The 22,762-nt window shown below is 42.8% G+C and overlaps 1 protein-coding gene across 9 annotated transcripts in view; it reads right to left on the minus strand.

The window, feature by feature from the left end:
- Window positions 1-22,762, minus strand: part of ADGRG2 (adhesion G protein-coupled receptor G2) — a 177,213-nt gene that overhangs the window by 14,686 nt on the left and 139,765 nt on the right. For 8 of the 9 annotated variants that reach the window (XM_044283993.1, XM_044283992.1, XM_044283990.1 and 5 more), the window contains 9 exons: window positions 21,503-21,618; window positions 19,991-20,033; window positions 12,151-13,199; window positions 8,951-9,140; window positions 7,417-7,573; window positions 5,038-5,181; window positions 3,866-3,994; window positions 3,457-3,496; window positions 1,273-1,376 (listed from right to left, as the gene is read on the minus strand). In XM_044283993.1, coding sequence (XP_044139928.1) covers window positions 1,273-1,376; window positions 3,457-3,496; window positions 3,866-3,994; window positions 5,038-5,181; window positions 7,417-7,573; window positions 8,951-9,140; window positions 12,151-13,199; window positions 19,991-20,033; window positions 21,503-21,618 — 1,972 coding nt within the window. The remainder of the gene's footprint in view (window positions 1-1,272; window positions 1,377-3,456; window positions 3,497-3,865; window positions 3,995-5,037; window positions 5,182-7,416; window positions 7,574-8,950; window positions 9,141-12,150; window positions 13,200-19,990; window positions 20,034-21,502; window positions 21,619-22,762) is intronic. The other variant, XM_044283994.1, reaches the window with a different exon arrangement.

The following is a 22,762-nucleotide window of genomic DNA, read 5'->3' on the forward strand; positions in this document are numbered from 1 at the left end:
CAAAAAGATTCTATAATACAACAGAATAAAAATGGCTGGCACCAGATTTACATGGGTGCTTGTGTGATAGAGTCGAAGTAGACAACTCAACATCAGTTTTTCTGTAACTTACATACAGTAATACATTACAATAAGAAGTACTGCAGTGTATTATATGGGCGATCAGAAGATCACATATTCAAATCCCCTACTGGGACTTAAAAAAAAAAAGAAAAGTAAAAACAAAAGTCATTTTTTCCAATAAACACTTCAATCCTTTCCACTGTATGCATTTGGGCCCAAATACCAAATATATATGTATGTGTGTATATATAACTACTTTTGCACAAAAAAGTGTTTTTCATTACTGCATTCCAAGTCCCATAACCTTTTTATTTTTCGTTCTACAGAGCTGTGTGAGAGCTTGATTTTTGTGTAGTAACTTGTAGTTTTCAATTCTGCCGTTGTTTTTTATTTTATTTTTTATTTACAGTGTTCACCGAGTGGGATATATTACATGATAATTGTATAGTGTGGGTGGTTAAGGACACTGCGAAAATAATAAATATGTGGAGGAGAATTTAATTTTGAAAGCATTTTTTAATGGAAAAAGGTGTGTTTTTTTAACTTGAAGATTTTTTACGACTGGTAGTGCTGCATTTGTAACAACCCATAAATGATCACATTTTTATCCCATATGGTGAACATGATGAATACCCTTACACAGATCTGTTGATGGAAAAATAAGTATTAAAGGGGTTTTCCAAGATTGGTTTCTGGATTGGTCATCAGTATCTGATCGGTGGGGGTCCGACACCCAGGACCTTCATCAATCAGCTGTTTGAGAAGGCAGCTGCACTCTTAGTAGCTTGTAGCTTTCCCTAGGCCATGTGACGTCACGTTCACCTGTGAAAAGGCTGCAGGACTCAAACAGCTGAGTCGTGCGGAACTGAAGCACGGAAGGGAACCCTACAGGAGCACTACGGAGTGCTTCCGTGGGGTTTCGTCCCGTACTTCCGTTCCGCAAAAAGATAGAATATGTCCTATCTTTTTGCGGAACGGCTGGATCGCGGACCCGTTAAAGTCCAACGGATGGTGTTCGTGCATTGCGGATGGTGTTCGTGCATTGGATGCCCGCATTTTGCGGGCCACAGCATGACCACGGGGCGCACACGTTCGTGTGCAAGAGGCCTAAAGAGGTCAATCTTGGTGACAGATTCTGTGTAATACAGTCAGATTATGACGTTCAGTTAGGGAGTCATACTGTATGTATGATTAGTATAATTTTCTTACCATCAATATTGCAAAGCTGGTCATATGATTACACTGACAGACTGTCTCATTCTGTGTTGTGTTAGCAACTACACAGCCATATGAAGACCACCCGCCACTTCCATCTGTTGAACATAGAGAATTCATTATTTAAAAGCATAGATTTTCTTTCTGCGTTTATTAGGCTACAAATGATCTAAGTTATGTAATTCATATCATATTCTGCATAGCTGGGGTCAAAAATTTCTAAGGAGAGTAAAACATATACCTCTAAATTGGTACAACTTAAAAATATAGCCAAATATACCCATATATAACCAGGACAGTGACTGTGACGAGGGGACATCCTCTGCGTCTGGAGGAAAGAAGGTTTGCACACAAACATAGAAGAGGATTCTTTACGGTAAGAGCAGTGAGACTATGGAACTCTATGCCTGAGGAGGTGGTGATGGTGAGTACAATAAAGGAATTCACGAGGGGCCTGGATGTATTTCTGGAGTGTAATAATATTACAGGTTATATGAGAATTGTGGTTTACGAGTTTTATGAGAATTGTAGAGAAGGGATCAGGTTGGTTTTCTGATTACCAGATTTGGAATCAGGAAGCATTTTTATTTTTTCCCCCCTCAAGCTACAGTATCTTACTATATTATGCTGGAAGTAAAGCAGAGGCCAAAGTATGGTATTTCTTTTACTTATACAGTAAATCCTTTGGCATTTTACTGTTTTGCTGCTGCAGCCATAATAGCGATTGGAGTAACAGAAAGAGCAGCCATATTTGTTGTCATTCCTGAAAATTTGCTATTATATATTGCAAATGTGACATGCAATATGGCTGCACTTTTGCAACGATGACCACTGCAACTGAATCTGGAAAAATGACAATATGTTCTTTAAAATAAAACTGACAGTATTATAAAAAAATATAATCATGGCTCTAACTTCTGGCTTACTAATGTATTGTAGTATTTATGGTTTGAATTTCTAATCTGGCTAATTTATTTCTATATCATTAAAAGGGTCGTCCCATCACAACATTTATGACAATATCACTAGGATATACCAAGGATGCAGCTTAGGCGGAGTGCAGGGTCTCCCTAAAGAGACCATTCCTGTATGGAGACTTACTGGAAGTGCTCCATGGTGTGGAGACTTATTGGCAATGCTCCATGGGAAATAAATATGCAAAGAGGTATCTCCCAAAGAAAGAGAACTAGCACCAGTTTGTGCAAGTGGCTCCCTATAAGTCAAAATCTGACTTTTTAACTAAGCCTTGGTATATGACAAGGGGATATTGCCAAGCAAAATATCCATCTGCAGACAGTTGTTTTGGGGGGCTTGCCCCTCATCAGTATGGAGTAGGATCTGGCTGGCCTGGTGGAGTGCCTTGGATGCAGTTCAAAACATCGGAGCCAATTCTACAAGGTGGCACTAGCGAGATGGTTCTCTTTCTTTTGGAGATACCTCTTTGCTAGGATATTCCATTAATGTTATATAGGTGCAGTTCCCACCTCTGGGACCTGCTCCTATATCCAGAATAGGACCCCCGAAGTGAAAGGAGAGCATGCGCAGCCACCCTCCATTCACCACTGTAGAAGTTCCGAAAATAGCCAAGCATGCTCGGTGAGCTTTTCAAAGAAGTCCCATTGCAGTGAAAAGGAGAGGACACGCATTCGCTGTGCACTCTCCTTGGGGGCCTAGTTTTGGAGATAGGAGTGGATACCAGAGGTGGGACCCACACCTATCTGACATTGATGGCATATCCTAGTGACATGCCATCAGTGTTGAGATAGGACAACCCTTTTAAATTGCCAATTGTTTCCTGTATTATAATTTTACTGTCTAAAGACATCAAGAGGGACAGTTTTCTTGAAAGGTATATTCCATCCCTTCTATATAGTCCAGGGAAAACTCAAATTTCAACAGATTTTTAACTAACGACAAAAAAGCTAATTTTGCCATCCTATAACAAATGATGTATTATGATGTTACTGACAATTTTATAATAATGCTGTATTATGTGATACTGTGGTATCAAGAATATAGGTAGTACTTATGACCAGTACCATATGTTCTTGTTTCATATATAGTACAGATGTAAAAGCAGATGAAATGGTTGGGTCGGTAACTGAACAACCTTCATGTAATTCCATAGTGCACAGCAATGTGGGGCCCTGGATATGCATTTCAATGCAGTATACTTACTGTTCTGATTAAAGTCCCAAAATACACAATCCACTTTTTCCTGTGGAAACACAAATTGACATTTAACATCTTAATTCAGAATATGTTTATTTCCTTTGATGTCACAATACAAATAGTCACGTTAATAATAATGACTGTGACCTCGGAGTAATCCTGCCCGTCTTATCTCTATTGACACTGCCCTGGTATGGGGTCAGTCAAGGTAAGCTGGGCAGCAGTAGCTCCAAGATCATAGGACAAAAGATTTCTTTTATTCATCTCTATCACATCCTGTATATTCGTGGAGTTCCATCTACACCTGTCAGTCATTGAAATCTGAATATCCAATACAGGGAACCCATGTTGTGCCAGGATTTGTACATACTGGCACATATAAACCATATACGTCATAGCCGTGCAGTATACTTACTGTGCCATTCCTTGGTGAAGTCTTTAGTGTCACAGTAATATTTTCACTTAAATTAGTTACTGAGAGGTTTGCAACACTTGACGATATCACTTTGCTCACCAGTTGTTGGTTTGTAGTGAGGGAGGAGTCCTGGTAAACATGCAGAAAAAGAAAAGTATTGAGACACATCCAGTATACTGGAAGCAGCCTGAAAACCACTTGCCATGCCAATATCCTTGAGACACTCTGTAAGTCATGAACTACTGTCCAGCCTGAGGCACGTTTCACATAAGCGTAGTACGAGCACCTTTGTCTGGCCGTATAGCAGCTGCAGATCACCCTCATAATGACCCATGATGTTGCTAATTTGGGTGATCAGGCCACGATCTGCAGCCATAATATCCTTGTGTAAAAGTGGCCTAAACCATTATCTATATTGCTAACGGGAGGAAATATGTTTAATAAAGGGGTTTCACGACTTTTTTTATTTTTTTTACTTATTCACTGCATAGGTCATCAGTATCTGATTGGTTGGGGTCCTACACCAGCAAGCCCCGCTGATCAGCTGTTTGATAAGGCCAGGAATGCCGCTGCTTCTCGTAGCTTACCCTAGGCTAGTGACGCCACGTTCATCGGTCACGTGGCCTAGGCGTAGCTCAGTCCCATTAAGGGTCAATTCGCACGTCCGCAAATTGCGGATCCGCAAAACACGGGCACCGACCACGTGCGTTCCGCATTTTGGAGACGGCACATGGCTAGCACTTTAAATAGAAATCCCTTTTCTTGTCGTGTCTGCGGTATTTATTTGTGGAACGGAAGTGCGGATGTGTAACGGAAGTACAGTGTGCTGTCCGCATCTTTTGCGGCCCCATTGAAAATAAATGAATCCAGATCTGTTCCGCAACGTTGCGGAACGGATCCGGACCCATTTTGCGGACATGTGAATGGACCCTTAGGCGAATGTAGCTGAACTGCGATATCAAGGACAAGCGTTGTACAATGTACGATGCTTGGTGAGTTGTGATGAGGTAGGACCCCCACCGATCAAATACTGATGACCTATCCTAAGAATAGGTCATTAGTATGAAGAAGGCGGAAAAGCCCTTTAAGATCCATCTCTTGGAACAAGTGAAATCCTAGTTATATTTATATGCTGGACATCGTATCACGCTATGGGAAGATCTATATTTTACCTTGAAAAATGAAGTCTTTGCATAGTAGTTAAACTGTACTCTGGAAGCATTCTTCTTGTCACCGGGAGACAAGTCATTGATTAATGAAGCAGGAAGAAGAACGGAGCCATCACTGTTTGCTGGTGCTTGGGAACCCAAAGATACCTTTTATGTAAAAACAGTTTACAATGAGCAGGTCGCATACAATTTCTTTGTGAAAACAATATGGGAACATATGGACGTTGATGTATGATATATCATGCTCATTTCAGCACCATCAAACCGAGCAAACAGCTGCTTGAACGATCGGATCATTTATGTTACTGTCGGCAGAACATAATACTGGGCGACGTGCTGCCAACAAGGCATCTGATCACCCAACAAATGAGCCTTTACTTGTTTGTCAGTTGATTGGCGGGCATTTTACTTGGGCCAATGATTACTTGAGCCTTCCTTTCAGCCAATCAATGGCCTACGGAAAAGGCCACTGGACACAAATCTTTTGTAAAGTGGAACATTCAGCAAAAATGTCAGCCACTGCACGTAATACATTTACCAACCAGCTAAACTGCTGTGGAGTAAGATCTGTCCAATTTGTTAAAAGTCATCTCTTGAGCCGCCACGTCTTGGGCTGGCTGTGCATCACAAACTGAAATATCATTTTTTTGTGTACATTCTGATAAATGCGTTGGACAAAGAAGCCCCCCCCCCCCCCCACACACTTCTGCTGAGCTTGCCCACTTTTTTTTAAAGCACCACAAGCAGTGTAAAACCCCCAAAAGTCAATATTTTTTGTGCCAAATCTCACAACTTTTGTATTGTACTGTGATTTTTTTATGTAAACGCCGGCATTCAGCTTTGATAAATTCCCCCCTAAGTGTCTGGTGTATTGTTTGGTGGCTCCTATTAGCCAAAAAGCACGATGCTGTTTTACCTAATAGGAGAGTGACCCTGTCCCCGTACCGTGCTGCCCTTACACGGACCAACATCCACTTTAATGTAAGATAATGATAAGATGGTAGGCTACTGGGGTCTGCACATTTTCCGGGATTACTGAGGGCATCTGTGACCACTTTTATGGCAAATGGTCTAAGATGACGTGCAGCTTTTTCTTGGGGTGTACAAGGCAGATCCAGGGGAGGCGAAAAGGATTTGGTATCCAGTGATGGTCAGTTCGCAGTGTTCGCCAGCGAACACATGCGGGCTGCCATCTTTAGTAAGGTAGACTCACCCATCCGGCGATGCACAGGTAAGCCCTTACCTGTGGCGGGAGCCGGTCTGAAATCAAATGCAGTCACTGGGAGCAGGCAGTTCCGAGAACAGTCACCGGGGGCCTTCATCGGGCTGTTCTCGGAACTGCCTGCTCCCGGTGACTGCATTTGATTTCAGACCGGCTCCCGCCACAGGCACAGGTAAGGGCTTACCTGTGCTTGGCCGGACGGGTGAGTCTACCTTACTAAACACTGCGAACTGACCATCACTGTTGGTATCTACTTGTCTATATTATAATTATTGCTATAAGCTGACTGGTGGTAGGGGGTAAACATTCATACTAAATCTCTAATCCCCAAGTCTCATCAATATATTACCATAAAAACTGTGATTAGAAGGCAAACTGCAGTAAAAGGTGGATCAGGTACTCATTTTCCTCTTGCTGCCGTACCAGATATCCCTGCATGTGACTGTACAGCTCAAACCAACACCTAGACGATTCATTGTCTGGATGCTCTTCTGATTGCAGCTGAAATTACAATCTATGAAATCCCTTTTTCTACGTCAGTGTTCAAAATCAATTTGGAAATGCTGAGGGCATGCACCATGCTGCAAATAGACCTAACCGAAAACTACTGCTTTTTACGGATTTATGTTAAAGCTAGCTCTAGCATAAAATGAAGCATCATTTGCAATGTGTTGGTAAAGCTACTTTCACATTAGTGTTTTTTGCGGATCCATCATGGATCTGCAAAAACGCTTCCGTTACAATAATACAATCTAATGCATCCGTTATGAAGGGATCTGGTTCTATTATGTCTTCTATAGCCATGACGATCCGTCATGAACACCATTGAAAGTCAATGGGGGATGGATCCGTTTACTATTGTGTCAGAGAAAACGGATCAGTCCCCTTTGACTTACATTGTCAGGACGGATCCGTCTTGCTCCGCCCCACATCGCAGACAGGAAAACGCTGCTTGCAGCGTTATTCTGTCCGCAATGGGAGCGCAATTAGACGGAACGGAATGCATTCTGGTGCATTCCGTTTCGTTCAGTTCAGTTTTGTCCCCATTGACAATGAATGGGGATAAAACTGAAGCTTTCTCTTCCGCTATTGAGATCCTATTACTGATCTCAATAGCAGAATTGAAAACGCAGATTTGAAAGTAGCCTAAAATATCTTACCTGCAGGCCAGAGGAAGAATTAACACTGAATGATGTGCCGATGAAAGAGCTGACATTGACTTTATTCACTGCCAGTGCCAAGGACTGAGAGGTGAGAGAAAGGCATTTTCCAGGGAAAGTCAACTGCAAGGCAATTTTATTCACCATTCGAATTAATCTATAAAAAGGAAAGAAAACAGAGCAAAAAATGTCATTTTCTTGAATCCCTGCGTACTGAAATCCATATACAATATTTACAGAAAAAGACGGTGTGTTACTTTTGTGAAAAGACAAACAAACGTTATGCACAATACGGGGGTTGTCCCACGAAATAAAACAAGGCATTTCCCTTTTTCAAACCAGCACCTGGATCTGAATACTTATGTAACTGCATGTATTTAAAATTAGTATAATGCAAAAAACAAAATAATAAATAAATAAATGATAAAGTAAAAATTTAGTATATCCGCTGAGTTACTCAATAAGATCTCATGCACACGACCAAATCCGTTTTGTCGTAAAAAAAAAATGGCGGATCCGCAGAACAAGAATCCTGGCTGGGTGCATGCAATCATTTTTTTCAAACTCCTCTCAAACTCCTCTAGAAATGTACTATCTTTGTCTGCAACACAGACAAGTGGGGCCGCAGAATGGGCATACGGATGCGGTCAGCACACAGTGTGCTGTCCGCATCTTTTGCTGCCCCACTGAAATGAATGAGGCTGTGTCCAACCCGCGGATCGGGTATTGCTTGAAACTACCGTCTTGTGCATAATGTTAGCATAGCGACACCTGCTGTCTGTTCTCTTCCTCATTTCTCTGTTTACCTAACTGAGGTGGACGCACATGCTCAGTTCCATCCTTCAATTGCCACCAGTCATATCTCCTGGTAGAAGAGTGAACGGCAATAGAAAGGACACAAACCCTTGGCCGCATCAGCAAGGACACATGCCGTGAGCTATCCTCTAGAGAAATGAATGGGGAGATCTCTGGATCCATGTGAGGTACAGGGCTGGTTCTAGCTTTTTTAGAAAGGATTGTCATGTTCTGTATGATGTCTGATCTTCATTTTCTACATTAATCATGGGATAATTTAAAATAAAATGCCCCAAAATGTGCATAAAATGTATGTAAAATGCAGCTGTATAGTATGCAACTGAATTTGTCTGCCACTGACATTCAATATTGAAAAAGTATATCACCGTGCTGTCATCGGTAGTTATACAATTACAACTCCTATCATGCTGTGACTTCTAATTCTTACAACAGAAGAGCCACAAGTTGGAGACGACTGTTGTAGATTTTTTGTAGTGTTGGATGTTTTTTAACGTACCCGTCATATGTATGCTAAAAGGAAATTTTATTTATTTATAAATCAGTGGTATATAGGTATGTCACAATATATAGCTAGATACCTGTGCAAGAAATGTGGTAAGAAAGGGGCTTCAGCTGCCTGGACATCCTGAAACCAGTAATATATCATACATATGACATTACATGGACATATAATCCATACAATACCATAACGATAACTGACTGATACAAGCCAAATTACCTGTTAGAGACTGGTCCAAGAAGAGCTTGAGAAATATTCAGAAATGTACTCAAGATATTGAGCAGTGCTTCGGCATCGTGAGGACTCACTTCTCCAGACAAATGCTTTTCTAACTTGGACACAATGTAGGCTACAGTGGAGGAATTGAGATTACTGGAACTCAGGAGGGCCGCCAAAATTTTCAAATCATCTTTAAACAAAATGAAAAAAATTAAAAAAGAAGAAATTAGTTGAGGCTGAACCATTGAAAGGCACATTTTCACTCACAGTATAGCTGATAGGTTGACCGGTGGTGGTCTGACCAGTGGGGTCCCTGCCGATTATAAGAACAGGGTCCCCTGTTCCCCCATACAAGTTAGGTGGCGGACACGCATGTGTGCTGTCACTCCATCCAGGGACTGCTGAATAGAGTACGCGGCTATCCTCAGCAGTCCCATAGAGTTGAACAGTGTGTTGGGCATACATCTGTGTCGTCCCTCCAACGGGAGAACCATACGCCCTTATTCTCGTGGCAGTCGGGCTCCCGCCACTGGATGGGGATAGGTTGTTGTAATGGGACAACCCCCTAAAGAACAAAAATGAAAAACACTGGTGCAATGGACAGTGCAGAGTTCCAATACTAGTGATGTCTAGTGTGAGAGGGTCACTGAACTTGTGTTGCACGATGCTTTTTTTCTTAAAGATGTTTTTCTTCTGTGAACATATACTGCTTGGATATGCCCTCACTTTATGACCAGTGGGAGTCCAACCCTAGGATCCCTACAGATCCTGAGAACAAAAGGGATGCAGAGTCGAGGTGGCTATTCTAAAGGCTGGTTGACAATGTGCAGGGAAAACCAATGAACTGGGCGCAGCCCCTAAACCTTTGTTATGCAAATGTATCCTAGATTTTATGTACCAGGTTTTTTTTTAAAACCTGGCCCACGCACGTAATGATGGCTTGTTACTGGATACAGCTCTGATGAGGCTGGGTAACACAGTGTAGTGCGGTCATGCCCTAATGGAGTGTGACAGCCAACTGTGGACCACACTGCTTATCCCAAAACACAAATTATCAGTAGGACTGATGATTATAAGCAGCAATAGAGCTATGATCATCTTTGGTAAATGCACGATATTTTGGATATTTTTGAAATATAAATGCAGAAAAATCTGAATGCGAGTTCTAATCTTGAATTATTACAAGAACAAAAAAAAAATACTTTATAGGGGTGAAACTCGAAAAATTAGAATATCGTGCAAATTTTGTGAAAAGGTTCAATATTCCAGGCTCAAAGTGTCACACTCTAGTCGGCTAATTAGTCCATACCCCCTGAGCAAAGGGGACCTGAGATTGTGACTTTGGGGTTTCATAAGCGGTAAGCCATAATCATCCAAATTATAACAAATAAAGGCTTGAAATATCTCGCTTTGCATGTAACGAGTCTCTCTCATATTAGTTTCACCTTTTAAGTTGCATTACTGAAATAAATGAACTTTGCACGATACTCTAATTTTTGGAGTTTCACCTGTACAAGCATGCTCACTTGTGCACTTGGTTACATTTGCATATTCAAAGCATAAAAGCGTACATACATGCAGAGTAACTAAATACAGTCAAACATGTAGGCACTCAGAATACATACACACTTGCACATTTTTGTACAGATATATACAGTGGGATGCGAAAGTTTGGGCAACCTTGTTAATCGTCATGATTTTCCTGTATAAATCGTTGGTTGTTACAATAGAAAAAATGTCAGTTAAGTATATCATATTGGAGACACACACAGTGATATTTGAGAAGTGAAATGAAGTTTATTGGATTTACAGAAAGTGTGCTATAATTGTTTAAACAAAATTAGGCAGGTGCATACATTTGGGCACTGTTGTCATTTTATTGATTCCAAAACCTTTAGAACTAATTATTGGAACTCAAATTGGCTTGGTAAGCTCAGTGACCCCTGACCTACATACACAGGTGAATCCAATTATGAGAAAGAGTATTTAAGGGTGTCAATTGTAAGTTTCCCTCCTCTTTTAATTTTCTCTGAAGAGTAGCAACATGGGGGTCTCAAAACAACTCTCAAATGGCCTGAAGACGACAAAGATTGTTCACCATCATGGTTTAGGGGAAGGATACAGAAAGCTGTCTCAGAGATTTCAGCTGTCTGTTTCCACAGTTAGGAACATATTGAGGAAATGGAAGACCACAGGCTCAGTTCAAGTTAAGGCTTGAAGTGGCAGACCAAGAAAAATCTCGGATAGACCGAAGCGACGAATGGTGAGAACAGTCAGAGTCAACCCACAGACCAGCACCAAAGACCTACAACATCATCTTGCTGCAGATGGAGTCACTGTGCATCGTTCAACCCTTGTGGCCAGTGCAGGGACTGGGAATCTTGTCAAAGTTGAGGGACGCATGGATTCCCCTCAGTATCAGCAAATTCTGGAGACCAATGTCCAGGAATCAGTGGCAAAGCTGAAGCTGCGCCGGGGCTGGATCTTTCAACAAGACAACGACCCTAAACACTGCTCAAAATCCACTAAGGCATTTATGCAGAGGAACAAGTACAACGTTCTGGAATGGCCATCTCAGTCCCCAGACCTGAATATAATAAAAAATCTGTGGTGTGACTTAAAGAGAGCTGCCCATGCTCAGAAGCCATCAAACCTGAATGAACTAAAGATGTTTTGTAAAGAGTAATGGTCCAAAATACCTTCAACCAGAATCCAGACTCTCATTGGAACCTACAGGAAGCGTTTAGAGGCTGTAATTTCTGCAAAAGGAGGATCTACTAAATATTGATTTGATTTCTTTTTTGTGGTGCCCAAATTTATGCACCTGCTTAATTTTGTTTAAACAATTATAGCACACTTTCTGTAAATCCAATAAACTTCATTTCACTTCTCAAATATCACTGTGTGTGTCTCCGATATGATATACTTAACTGACATTTTTTTTATCGTAACAACCAACGATTTATACAGGAAAATCACAACGATTAACAAGGTTGCCCAAACTTTCGCATCCCACTGTATATATATGTTTACACACACACACAAATAATGTCCGGGTGGTGGCAGTATATACTGTATATAGTGCTGCCCCACTACATTCAGCTACCCTAGGCGCCCGCCCTTGGGAGCCTAATGGCAAATACAACCCTGTGTCTGTGGAGATTCCTACAGAACAGAGTAAGAGGATATTTAAGGTTTACCTGTAATGTTGGTTGATGTTGTGGTTTCATCTGAAGTAACGGAACCGTTTGTAATTGTTACTGTCTGACTGTTACTAGACGTTGTTTCAGATCCACTGTGAAAGGTTGTCGTGTATCCAGTATTATCAGTGGTATTATGTGTACTAGTTCTTCTAGGCCCACTATGAGATGTTGTATTATATCCATCAGTTATAGTTGTTTTAGGTGTGCGGTTAGTTGTTGAATTAGATCCACTATTAGTAGTCCTTGCAGGCTCACCTCTAGCTGTTGTATTAAATACATTATTTAAAGTTGTCAGAGGATTATCGTTAACTGTTGTATGAGTTCCACTATCAATAGTTGTCAGACGCCCGCTGTTAGAGGTTGTATTAAATCCATTATTTAAAGTTGTCAGAGAATTATTTTTAACTGTTGTACGATTTCCACTATCAATAGTTGTCAGACGTCCGCTGTTAGAGGTTGTATTAAATCCATTATTTAAAGTTGTCAGAGAATTGTTAACTGTTGTATGAGTTCCACTATCAATAGTTGTCAGATGTCCACTGTTAGAGGTTGTATTAAATCCATTATTTAAAGTTGTTAGAAGACTATCATTAGCTGTTCCTCTAATGACAGTTGCTATAGGTCCGATGTTACCTGTTGTCAGAGATGCATTGTTAGCTGCTTCACTGATACCAGTTGCCATTGTTCCGCGCTCACCTCTTGTACTGGTCTCATTATTACTAGTTACTGCAGTTCCATGGTTAACTGTTGCACTAGATCCACTATCAGTTGATTTACCTCCACTGTTAAGTGTTGTTTTAGATTTACTGTTCACAGTTAACGTAACTTCACTTGTAATTGTTGCATTATTAAAGGCTGTAATAGGACCACTGTTAAAAGTTGCACTAGATCCTTTGGTAAAAGTTGCAGAAGGTCCGCTGTAAACCGTTGTACCAGATCCATTCATAAAAGTTGTGGCAATCGTCAAGCCGGTGTTGTTGAAGGTTGTGGACTTGACTCCCGTGGTAACACTGCCACCAGGCGGACAGGTCAGGGTGCTGTCAACGCTGCAAAAGCAAGTACAAACTTAGACTTTAAAATTAGAAATATTTGTATCTTGTGTTTGCGTTCCCTCTTCTCTGTGGGTCGCTGTGTCATGCTCGTCTCAAAATAATGTAGTCCAAATGTTGGTGTCAAGAAAAGTCTCTAGTAACTGTCATAAGTAGTAGTAGCCCAATAAAAGAAAGGGCCCTGTGTAGGGGAACTAACCAGTCACTTTAATTTCCACAGGAAACATTTACAAGACAGGGTAAGACTGTGTTCACATCACATTTTGTGGTTAGGTGTAACATATATGCTAGGAAATGCCTAGGAACCCATTGATCCAATATATGCCAAATGAGTGTCCACACATTCAGAGGTGTGCACTGATATACCTTTACTTCTGCCGCAGTCAATGTAATATACGGTATACTTTTTTGCATGGGATCTTATATGCACTGGCTTTATGACCAGGCCACACGTAGATTTCACTAGCGTATACACCAATTGTAAATGAATACCATGCTGTTAACATCCTTAGGCCTCAAACACACAAATATATTTTATTTCTGTGTCTGTTCTTTTTTTTTTGTGGACCGTATACGGAAACATTCATTTCAATGGGTCCGCAAAAAATACTGAAGTTACTCCGTGTGTATTCCGTTCCCGTATGTCCGTATTTCCATTCCGCAAAAAAATAGAACATGTCCTATTATTGTCTGCATTACGCACAAGGATAGTACTGTTCTATTAGGGGCCAGCTGTTCCGTTCTGCAAAATACGGAATGCACACGGACGTCATACTTATTTTTTGCGGATCCGTTTTTTGCGGACTGCAAAATACATACGGTTGTGCGTATGAGGCCTAAGGGTCCATTCACACGTCTGTAGTAATACACCCGGCCGGCACCCCCATAGAACTGCCTATTCTTGTCCACAATTGCAGACAAGGACATGTTCTATTTTTTTCCGGAGCCGCGGACTGGAAGATCAGGGGTGCGCTCTGGAAATGCGGATGCGGACAGCTCACTGTGTGCAATTTGCGGAACGGATGCGGACCCATTCTACGAACGTGTGAATGGACCCTAAAGGTGATTATACACATGAGATTAGTCTAAGGGCTCATTCAGTCAAGCGTGTGCAGTCCAGAAATCATGTTCTGTGTGAGCGTAATCTTCCGTTCTGGGCACTGCTTGTCTTGCAGGAGCGCAGGGCATTATACTGATTTATAATGCTCTGTGCCTCTGCATGACATTACTTCTACAGGATCATACTGACATAAAGCTGTCACTATGATTCTGTAGCAAAAAAGTCATGCAGAGGCACAGAGCATTATAAATCATAATGCCGGCGCTCCTGCAAGACAAGCAGTGTCCAGAATGGCGGATCACGCTCACACACGGAACATGATTTCCGGACTGCACACATTCGTGTGAAACAGCCCTAAAGTTGATCAACCAAAATGATCATTCATCGGGTGAAGTTTAACAACGAACGAGTGTTTTAGCAAACGGATGACAGACCATGACGTCTGAAAATAAGTTGGCAGTGTTTGAAATTTTCGCAGAATGATGGATGAAAGATCTTTCTTTGAAAGAATGTTTCCAGAAACACCTGTTGTCCCCTGCCTGATTTCATTTAACTTGTACAGCCAGTTTGAACAACTGTAATGTCCAGTGTGGACTAAGATGTCACCAGATTACTGTTTGTTAGCTGCTGCGCAGCCCTCAACCAATTTCTATCTAATGTGTATGGCCACCGTTACATTTGGGGTCTCAAAAGGGCACCGGTCACTAGCATATAAAACATTAAAGGGATTTTCTGGGATTTTAAGCAGCGAGAAGGCTCCGGCACTACTGTGAGCGCCGCTACCTTCTCGCTGCTTTCCCTAGGCCAAGTGACAACACGTTCATCAGTCACATAGCCTAGGCGCAGCTGAACCCCATAGAAGTGAATGGGGTTGATCGCGATACCAAGCACAGCCACTATACAATGTATGGGACTATGCTTGGTAAACACAGAGGATGTGGCACTCACAGGAGCGCCGTTGACTTCTCAAACAACTGATCAACGGGGGTCCTGGGTGTCAGACCCCCAACAATCAGGTACTGATGACCGATCCAGAGGATAGGTCATCAATATGAAAATCTTGGAAAAAACTTTTAAAACTGGGTATCTACAAGATGTCCTAATGTATATGACAGTTGCACAAACTAAATAATCCACTCACAGTGCACTACATGCAGATTGTGCAACACTTCACCAAGCAAATCAAGAGGAGTGATCAGTAGTACTTCCTGCTTCAAACAAGTCTATGGAGCAGGGCCTTCTGCAGTTCTGTAGGATTCGCCCTCAGTCAGTTCCATGGTGGCAGTAAGTACAATTTTACCAATTTGTCACCTCTTTTAGAAAGTCTACAAGATGGGTGCTTGTTCTAGTGATAGATATCCTACCGTATGCATTACTGTACACAAGGGCATTGCTAGGTTAAAACATTCGGGGCCTGGGCCCCTGATGCTTTGTCCCAGGCCCCGAATGTCCTGACTGTCAGATAGATACAACTGTATTGCCGTCCTAAGGACGACAATACAATTGAATCTAATGCACTGGAAGAGCTGAAGGACCTGTGATGACATCACAGGCAATGTGATCAGTTCTAAATGTAGTAGCTGAAAAGGACCTGCGATGATGTCACCATCATGTGACCAGTGCAGGAGAGGAAGGCTCAGCAGTGAAGAGAAGTCCCGGGAAGAAGCTGTGGTGAGGAGACGTAAGTGAAGGGAGAGCAATGCTGGGAGTTGTAGTTATTTAACTGGGACTGTATGTTAGGGCTAAAGGGAGGGATGTTATTAAATGGGACTGAATGTTGAGGGGTAATGTTATTTAGATGGGACTGCATGTTGGAGATGGCTGGGGAGGGGGTGATTTTATTTACATGGGACTGTATGTTAAAGTTGTCTGGGGGAGGGAGTGATGTTATTTACATGGTACTGAATATTGAGGGGGTGATGTTATTTACGTGGGACTGTATATTTGAGGGGCAGGAGAGATGGTGTGATGGTATTTATATGGGACTCTATGGTGGAGGGAGGGAAATAATGTTATTTACATGGGACTGTATGGTGGAGGGACTGGGGAAATTATAATTTCTGAGGACACTAAATGGAGGAATACAACTACAGGGGGCACTGCAGGAGGCATTATAAATACTGGGGGTGCTTCAGGGCGAGCATTATAACAGTAGGGGGCAACATAAATACTGGGGGTGCTTCAGGGCGAGCATTATAACAGTAGGGGGCAATATAAATACTCAGGGCGCTTCAGGGTGAGCATTATAACAGTAGAGGATGATATAAATACTGGGAGCACTTCAGGGCGAGCATTATAACAGTAGGGGGCGATATAAATACTGGGGGCGCTTCAGGGCGAGCATTATAACGAGAGGTGGGACAAATCCAATTTTTTTCGCCTCCGAATCCAAAAAGGTTCTCGAATATATAGAATCTTTCAAATCTCGAATCTTACGAATCCTGTACATAAGAATTGTGTGAACTGTGTAAGAAACAAAGTGATCTGTGGATGACACACTATTATGGGGGATCTGTGGATGACACAGTTATGGGGGATCTGTGGATGACAAAGTTATGGGGGATCTGTGGATGGCGCTGTTATGGGGGGATCTGTGGATGGCGCTGTTATGGGGGGGATCTGTGGATGGCGCTGTTATGGGGGGATCTGTGGATGACACTGTTATGGGGGATCTGTGGATGGTGCTGTTATGAGGGGGATCTGTGGATGACACTGTTATGGGAATCTGTGGATGGCGCTGTTATGGCGGGATCTGTGGATGACACTGTTATGGGGGGATCTCTGAATGGCACTGTTATGGGGGATCTCTAAATGGCACTGTTATGGGGGATCTGTGGATGACACTGTTATGGGGGTATCTGTGGATGACACTGTTATGGGGGGATCTGTGGATGGCACTGTTATGGGGAGGGGTATCTGTGGATGGCATTGTCATGGAGGGGATTTGTGGATGGCACTGTTATGGGGAGGGGGATCTGTGGATGGAGCTGTAATGGGGAGGGGGATCTGTGGATGACACTGTTATGGAGGGGATCTGTGGATGACCATGCTATGGGGGGATCTATGGTTGACACTATATAGCATTTTATGCTATATATGTCATCCACAGATTCCCCCCCATAACAGCGCCATCCACAGATCACCCATAACAGCGCCATCCACAGATCACCCATAACAGCGCCATCCACAGATCCCCCTCTCCATAACAGTGCTATCCACAGACCCCCCCATAACAGCGCCATCCACAGATCCCCCTCCCCATAACAGCGCCATCCACAGATCCCCCTCCCCATAACAGCGCCATCCACAGATCCCCCCCCCCCATAACAGCGCCATCCACAGATCCCCCTTAACAGTGCCATCCACAGATCCCCCTCCCCATAACAGCCCCGGCCCGGCAGTAACTTTTACTTTAACTTCAGGTTCAGCACATCTTTATTACCTTACAATGAAGCTCCAGTAACAGGCAGAGCGGGTGGCGACGTAATGTCACTCACTCACGTGACGCGCCTGCTCCACCCACTTTATGAATGAAGCAGACAGAGCAGGCGCGTCAAGTGAGTAAGTGACGTTACACCGCTGACCGCTCTGCCTGTTACTGGAGCTTCATTGTAAGGTAATAAATATGCGCTGAACCTGAAGTTAAAGTAAACCGCCCGCTCCCGCCCACATAGCAACGGGATTAGACGACAATGAATCCCATTATCAAATGTCAGGATTCGAGTCTACGAATCCCAGGAATCCAGCAAGATTCGAGGGATTAGTGGATTTGACGGATTCGTCACCCCACCTCTAATTATAACAGTAGGGGGCAATATATACTGGTGGCACTGTGGGGGCATTATAACAGTAGGGGGTAGTATATATATTGGTGGTACTTCAGGGCGAGCATTATAACAGTAGGTCGCAATATATATACTGGTGGCACTTCAGGGCGAGCATTATAACAGTAGGGGGCAATATACATACTCGGGGTGCTTCAGGGCGAGCATTATAACAGTAGGGGGCAATATAAATACTGGGGGTGCTTCAGGGGGAGCATTATAACAGTAGGGGGCGATATAAATACTGGGGGCACTTCAGGGAGAGCATTATAACAGTAGGGGGTGATATAAATACTGGGGGCGCTACAGGGCGATCAATATAACAGTAGGGGGCAATATATATACTGGTGGCACTGTGGGGGCATTATAACAGTAGGGGGTAGTATATATACTGGTGGCACTTCAGGGTGAGCATTATAACAGTAGGGGGCAATATAAATACTGGGGGTACTTCAGGGCGAGTATTATAACAGTATAGTGCGAAGTAAATACTGGGGGCACTGCATTATAACAGTAGGGGGTGATATAAATACTGGGGGCGCTTCAGGGCGAGCAATATAACAGTAGGGAGCAATATATATACTGGTGGCACTGTGCGGGCATTATAACAGTAGGGGGTAGTATATATACTGGTGGCACTTCAGGGCAAGCATTATAACAGTAGGGGGCAATATACATACTGGGGGTGCTTCAGGGCGAGCATTATAACAGTAGGGGGCAATATACATACTGGGGGTGCCTCAGGGCGAGCATTATAACAGTAGGGAGCAATATAAATACTCAGGCTGCTTCAGGGGGAGCATTATAACAGTAGGGAGTGATATAAATACTGGGGGCACTTCAGGGAGAGCATTATAACAGTAGGGGGCAATATATATACTGGTAGCACTGTGGGGGAATTATAACAGTAGGGGGTAGTATATATACTGGTGGCACTTCAGGGCGAGCATTATAACAGTAGGGGGCAATATAAATACTGGGGGCGCTTCAGGGCGAGCAATATAACAGTAGGGGGCAATATATATACTGGTGGCACTGTGGGGGCATTATAACAGTATAGGGCGAAGTAAATACTGGGGACACTGTTGGGGCATTATAACAGTAGGGGGCGATATAAATACTGGGGCACTTCAGGGTGAGCATTATAACAGTATGGGGCATTATAAATACTGGGGGCACTGTGGGGGCATTTTAAATTCAGGGGACATTAGATGTTCTAATTACTACTGGGGGTTCTATAGGAGGGACTTCTAGATCCGCCTTATTTCTACTAAGAGCACTATGGGGGGCCTTATTACTACTGAGGGGCCTGTAGAGAGCTTTATTACCACTGGGGGAACAGTAGGGGGGCCCTATTACTACTGAGGGCTCTGTAAGGGCATTATTAATACTGGAGGGCTCTTCTACTAATGGGGGCACTCTTGGGGAGGACTATCACTGTTGGGGGCATTGTAGGGGGCAGTATTACTAATGAGGGCATTCTAGAAGGGAATTACTATTAGTGGGACTATGAGGAGTACTATTACTATGGAGACACTCATTTTTCCTCAGGATAGTATTTGGGGGGACAGAATAGTGTCTGTGTGTCACACTCTGCAGAGACTAGGCGGCTGAGAGAAGTTGTACGGACGAAATGGAGAAGATGATGACAGAGAAGATCTACATCAGAGGTCACCTGGGAGGCATTGGATTTAAGAGGCATGTACTGCTATATAGCTGTATAGCAAGTACAGTAAAATGTCTTCAGTGCTAGTGTTTGCGGGGGGTTGGTGGCGGTTGCTCGACTTAGAGAACTGGGCCATATGCATTGGGGCTTGGGCCCCAGATCTTTTGAGACTCTAGCAACACCTCTGGCTGCACATATGTTTTTCAACAAATGGAAGGAAAGAGTAAAGAGAACTCACCAGTTAGGTATTGAACACTCCTCGAGACAACAGCAGTAGTAATCTACATGAAATACAATAATACATTAGCCATCTTACTAACATCAACATCCCCCCATATGAGATATATGCAGGCAAAAAGGCTGGCAGGCAACCATGGCTTTGCATACTGGTAAAACGTTGTACAAAATCATCTGATGGGGGCATCTAGTGCACAGTTTACATTGAAAAACTGAGTTTCATTCATTTATATTCTATGTGAACAGTTTTGTGGAAGGATGTCAGTATGTGCTCTAGAGTCATACATGTGACGTGTCATGGCACACACTGCATGTTTCCATATCTACATATCAATAATGAGTTGTCAGCAAACAAGATGCTTTAGGCAACTTTCACACTAGCGAGTTTTCCACGCGGGTACAATGCATGACGTGAACGTATTGCACCCGCACTGAATCCAGACCCTTTCATTTCTATGGGGCTGTGCACACGAGCAGTGATTTACACGCATCACTTGTGTGTTGCGTGAAAATAGCAGCATGTTCTATATTCAGCGTTTTTCACGCAACACAGGCCCCATAGAAGTGAATGGGGCTGTGTGAAAATCTCAAGCATCCGCAAGCAAGTGCGGATGCGGTGCGATTTTCACGCACGGTTGCTAGGTGACGATCATGATGGGGACCCGATCATTATTATTTTCCCTTATAACATGGTTATAAGGGAAAATGATAGCATTCTTAATACAGAATGCATAGTACAATAGGGCTGGAGGGGTTAAAAATAAAATAAAAAATAATATAACTCACCTTAATCCACTTGATCGCGCAGCCCGGCTTCTCTTCTGTCTTCTTCTTTGCGGTGCACAGGAAAAGGACCTATGATGACGTCACTGCGCTCATCACATGGTCCGTCACAGACCCGAACCCGGACTTCTTCACAGAAGTTCGGGTTTGGGTTAGGCATTGTTAGGTGATGGATCATGTGACGGACCATATGATGAGTGCAGTGACGTCATCAAAGGTCCTATTCTTGTGCACGGCAAAGAAGAAGACAGAAGAGAAGCCGGGCTGCGCGATCAATGGATTAAGGTGAGTTATATTACTTTATTTTATTTTTAACCCCTCCAGCCCTATTGTACTATGCATTCTGTATTAAGAATACTATTATTTTCCCTTATAACCATGTTATAAGAGAAAATAATAAAATCTACACAACACCTAACCCAAACCCGAACTTCTGTGAAGAAGTCTGGGTTCGGGTCTGGGTACCAAACATGCCGATTTTTATCACGTGCGTACAAAACGCATTACAATGTACCCGCACAGAAAAAACGCAAACATGGAACGCAATAGCAGTGAAAACTGACTTGTTTTAGTGTCAAAATCGCACCTTTTTCCCTGAACGCACCCTGAACACATCCGGCCCCAATCCGCAACGCCCGTGTTAAAGGGGCCATTATTGATTGGATACTATCTTCCAGTGGTAAAAGCCTACTTCATAAAGCAAATAACATGTATGGCAGGGCTTACTTACCTAGGGTTTTTAAAGACAGTATATACTGGATGATAACAGGGTTATTCAATGTAGAACAAATGTCAAGGACAGTGTCATTAAGTCCAAGTGCCAAGACACTGCAGTTATTATTCACACTATTAAAGGAATAAAAGGAAGAAAACAGAAGTTTAATTAAATCAATGACTGTATATAGAGATGAGCGAAGTTTTTAAAAACTTTTCACCAAGAAATTTCATATGCTATGAAGTACTTTGGCACGAATCACATTCTATTGTGAACATTGATTGCGCCTGATTACGCTGACCTTAGCATCTGAGAGTCACATTGTGGCTTTACAGGGGTTAAAAAAAGTACATACTACCGCTGACCTGATGGGGCATCATGACGCCGGGTGGATGCGGTAAAGTCATCACTGATGACGTCACTGTGCCTGGCCAGCGTCATGACGTAGTAACATCACATGTCAACACGCGCGAGATTTGTTGTGTTTTCTTCAAACAAGATGGCTGCGACGGCCTCTTAGCGATAAGGTATGTTGTTGTTTTTTTACCGCCATTTCAGGAAATAATTTGCCTTTGTGATTAATCAAATTTTTCCTGAAATTCGGATCAAAGTCCACTTTGTTAACTTCGATTTGCTCAACACTAACTGTATAAAAAGACTTTCTGCATTATCAGATGCTGGATTAAATCAATTCAGTTTTAGATATTGTGTCCACTATGTTCCATAGAGCAGGTGAGCAGAAGTTGAGGAGGTCATTGACTGGTGTTCACACCTACTAGATAAACACTTTCATTGTCTTATAGTTCTGCATGTTACATAGACTGGGGCAGATTGACTAATCCTGTCTGATATTTAGACAGTGTAAACTTCTGTTGGCCATACGCATTCAATAACTGTTGGCCGAATTTTTTTTGGCCAATCTCTCCTGACTCCCTATCGGCTCCCATATACACGTTCAGCTTGAATGAATGTGTATGTGTATCAACAGGGAGAGGGGAGAAAATCACTGCCTGACACCTCTGGTGGTGGCTTATCTCCCAGGACAACAAATAGAACGGGCAAAAATATTCACTTCGCCCAGACTTCTCTCCCCCCGACATAGTCTGTCGGGGGAGAGTCAGAAGCCACACACATTGCTGACAATGCACCAACGTGTATAGGGGCCTTTAGACAACATTCTGATGATGTGCCAAATTTATCACAGTGGCTCATGCTTTATGATACAGTAAATGTGATGCAATTTTACAACACCCACTGGTTGTCCTTTCATATACT

The sequence above is a fragment of the Bufo gargarizans genome, chromosome 3 (assembly GCF_014858855.1).
Source record: "Bufo gargarizans isolate SCDJY-AF-19 chromosome 3, ASM1485885v1, whole genome shotgun sequence".
In the NCBI taxonomy this organism is placed as follows: Eukaryota; Metazoa; Chordata; class Amphibia; order Anura; family Bufonidae; genus Bufo; species Bufo gargarizans.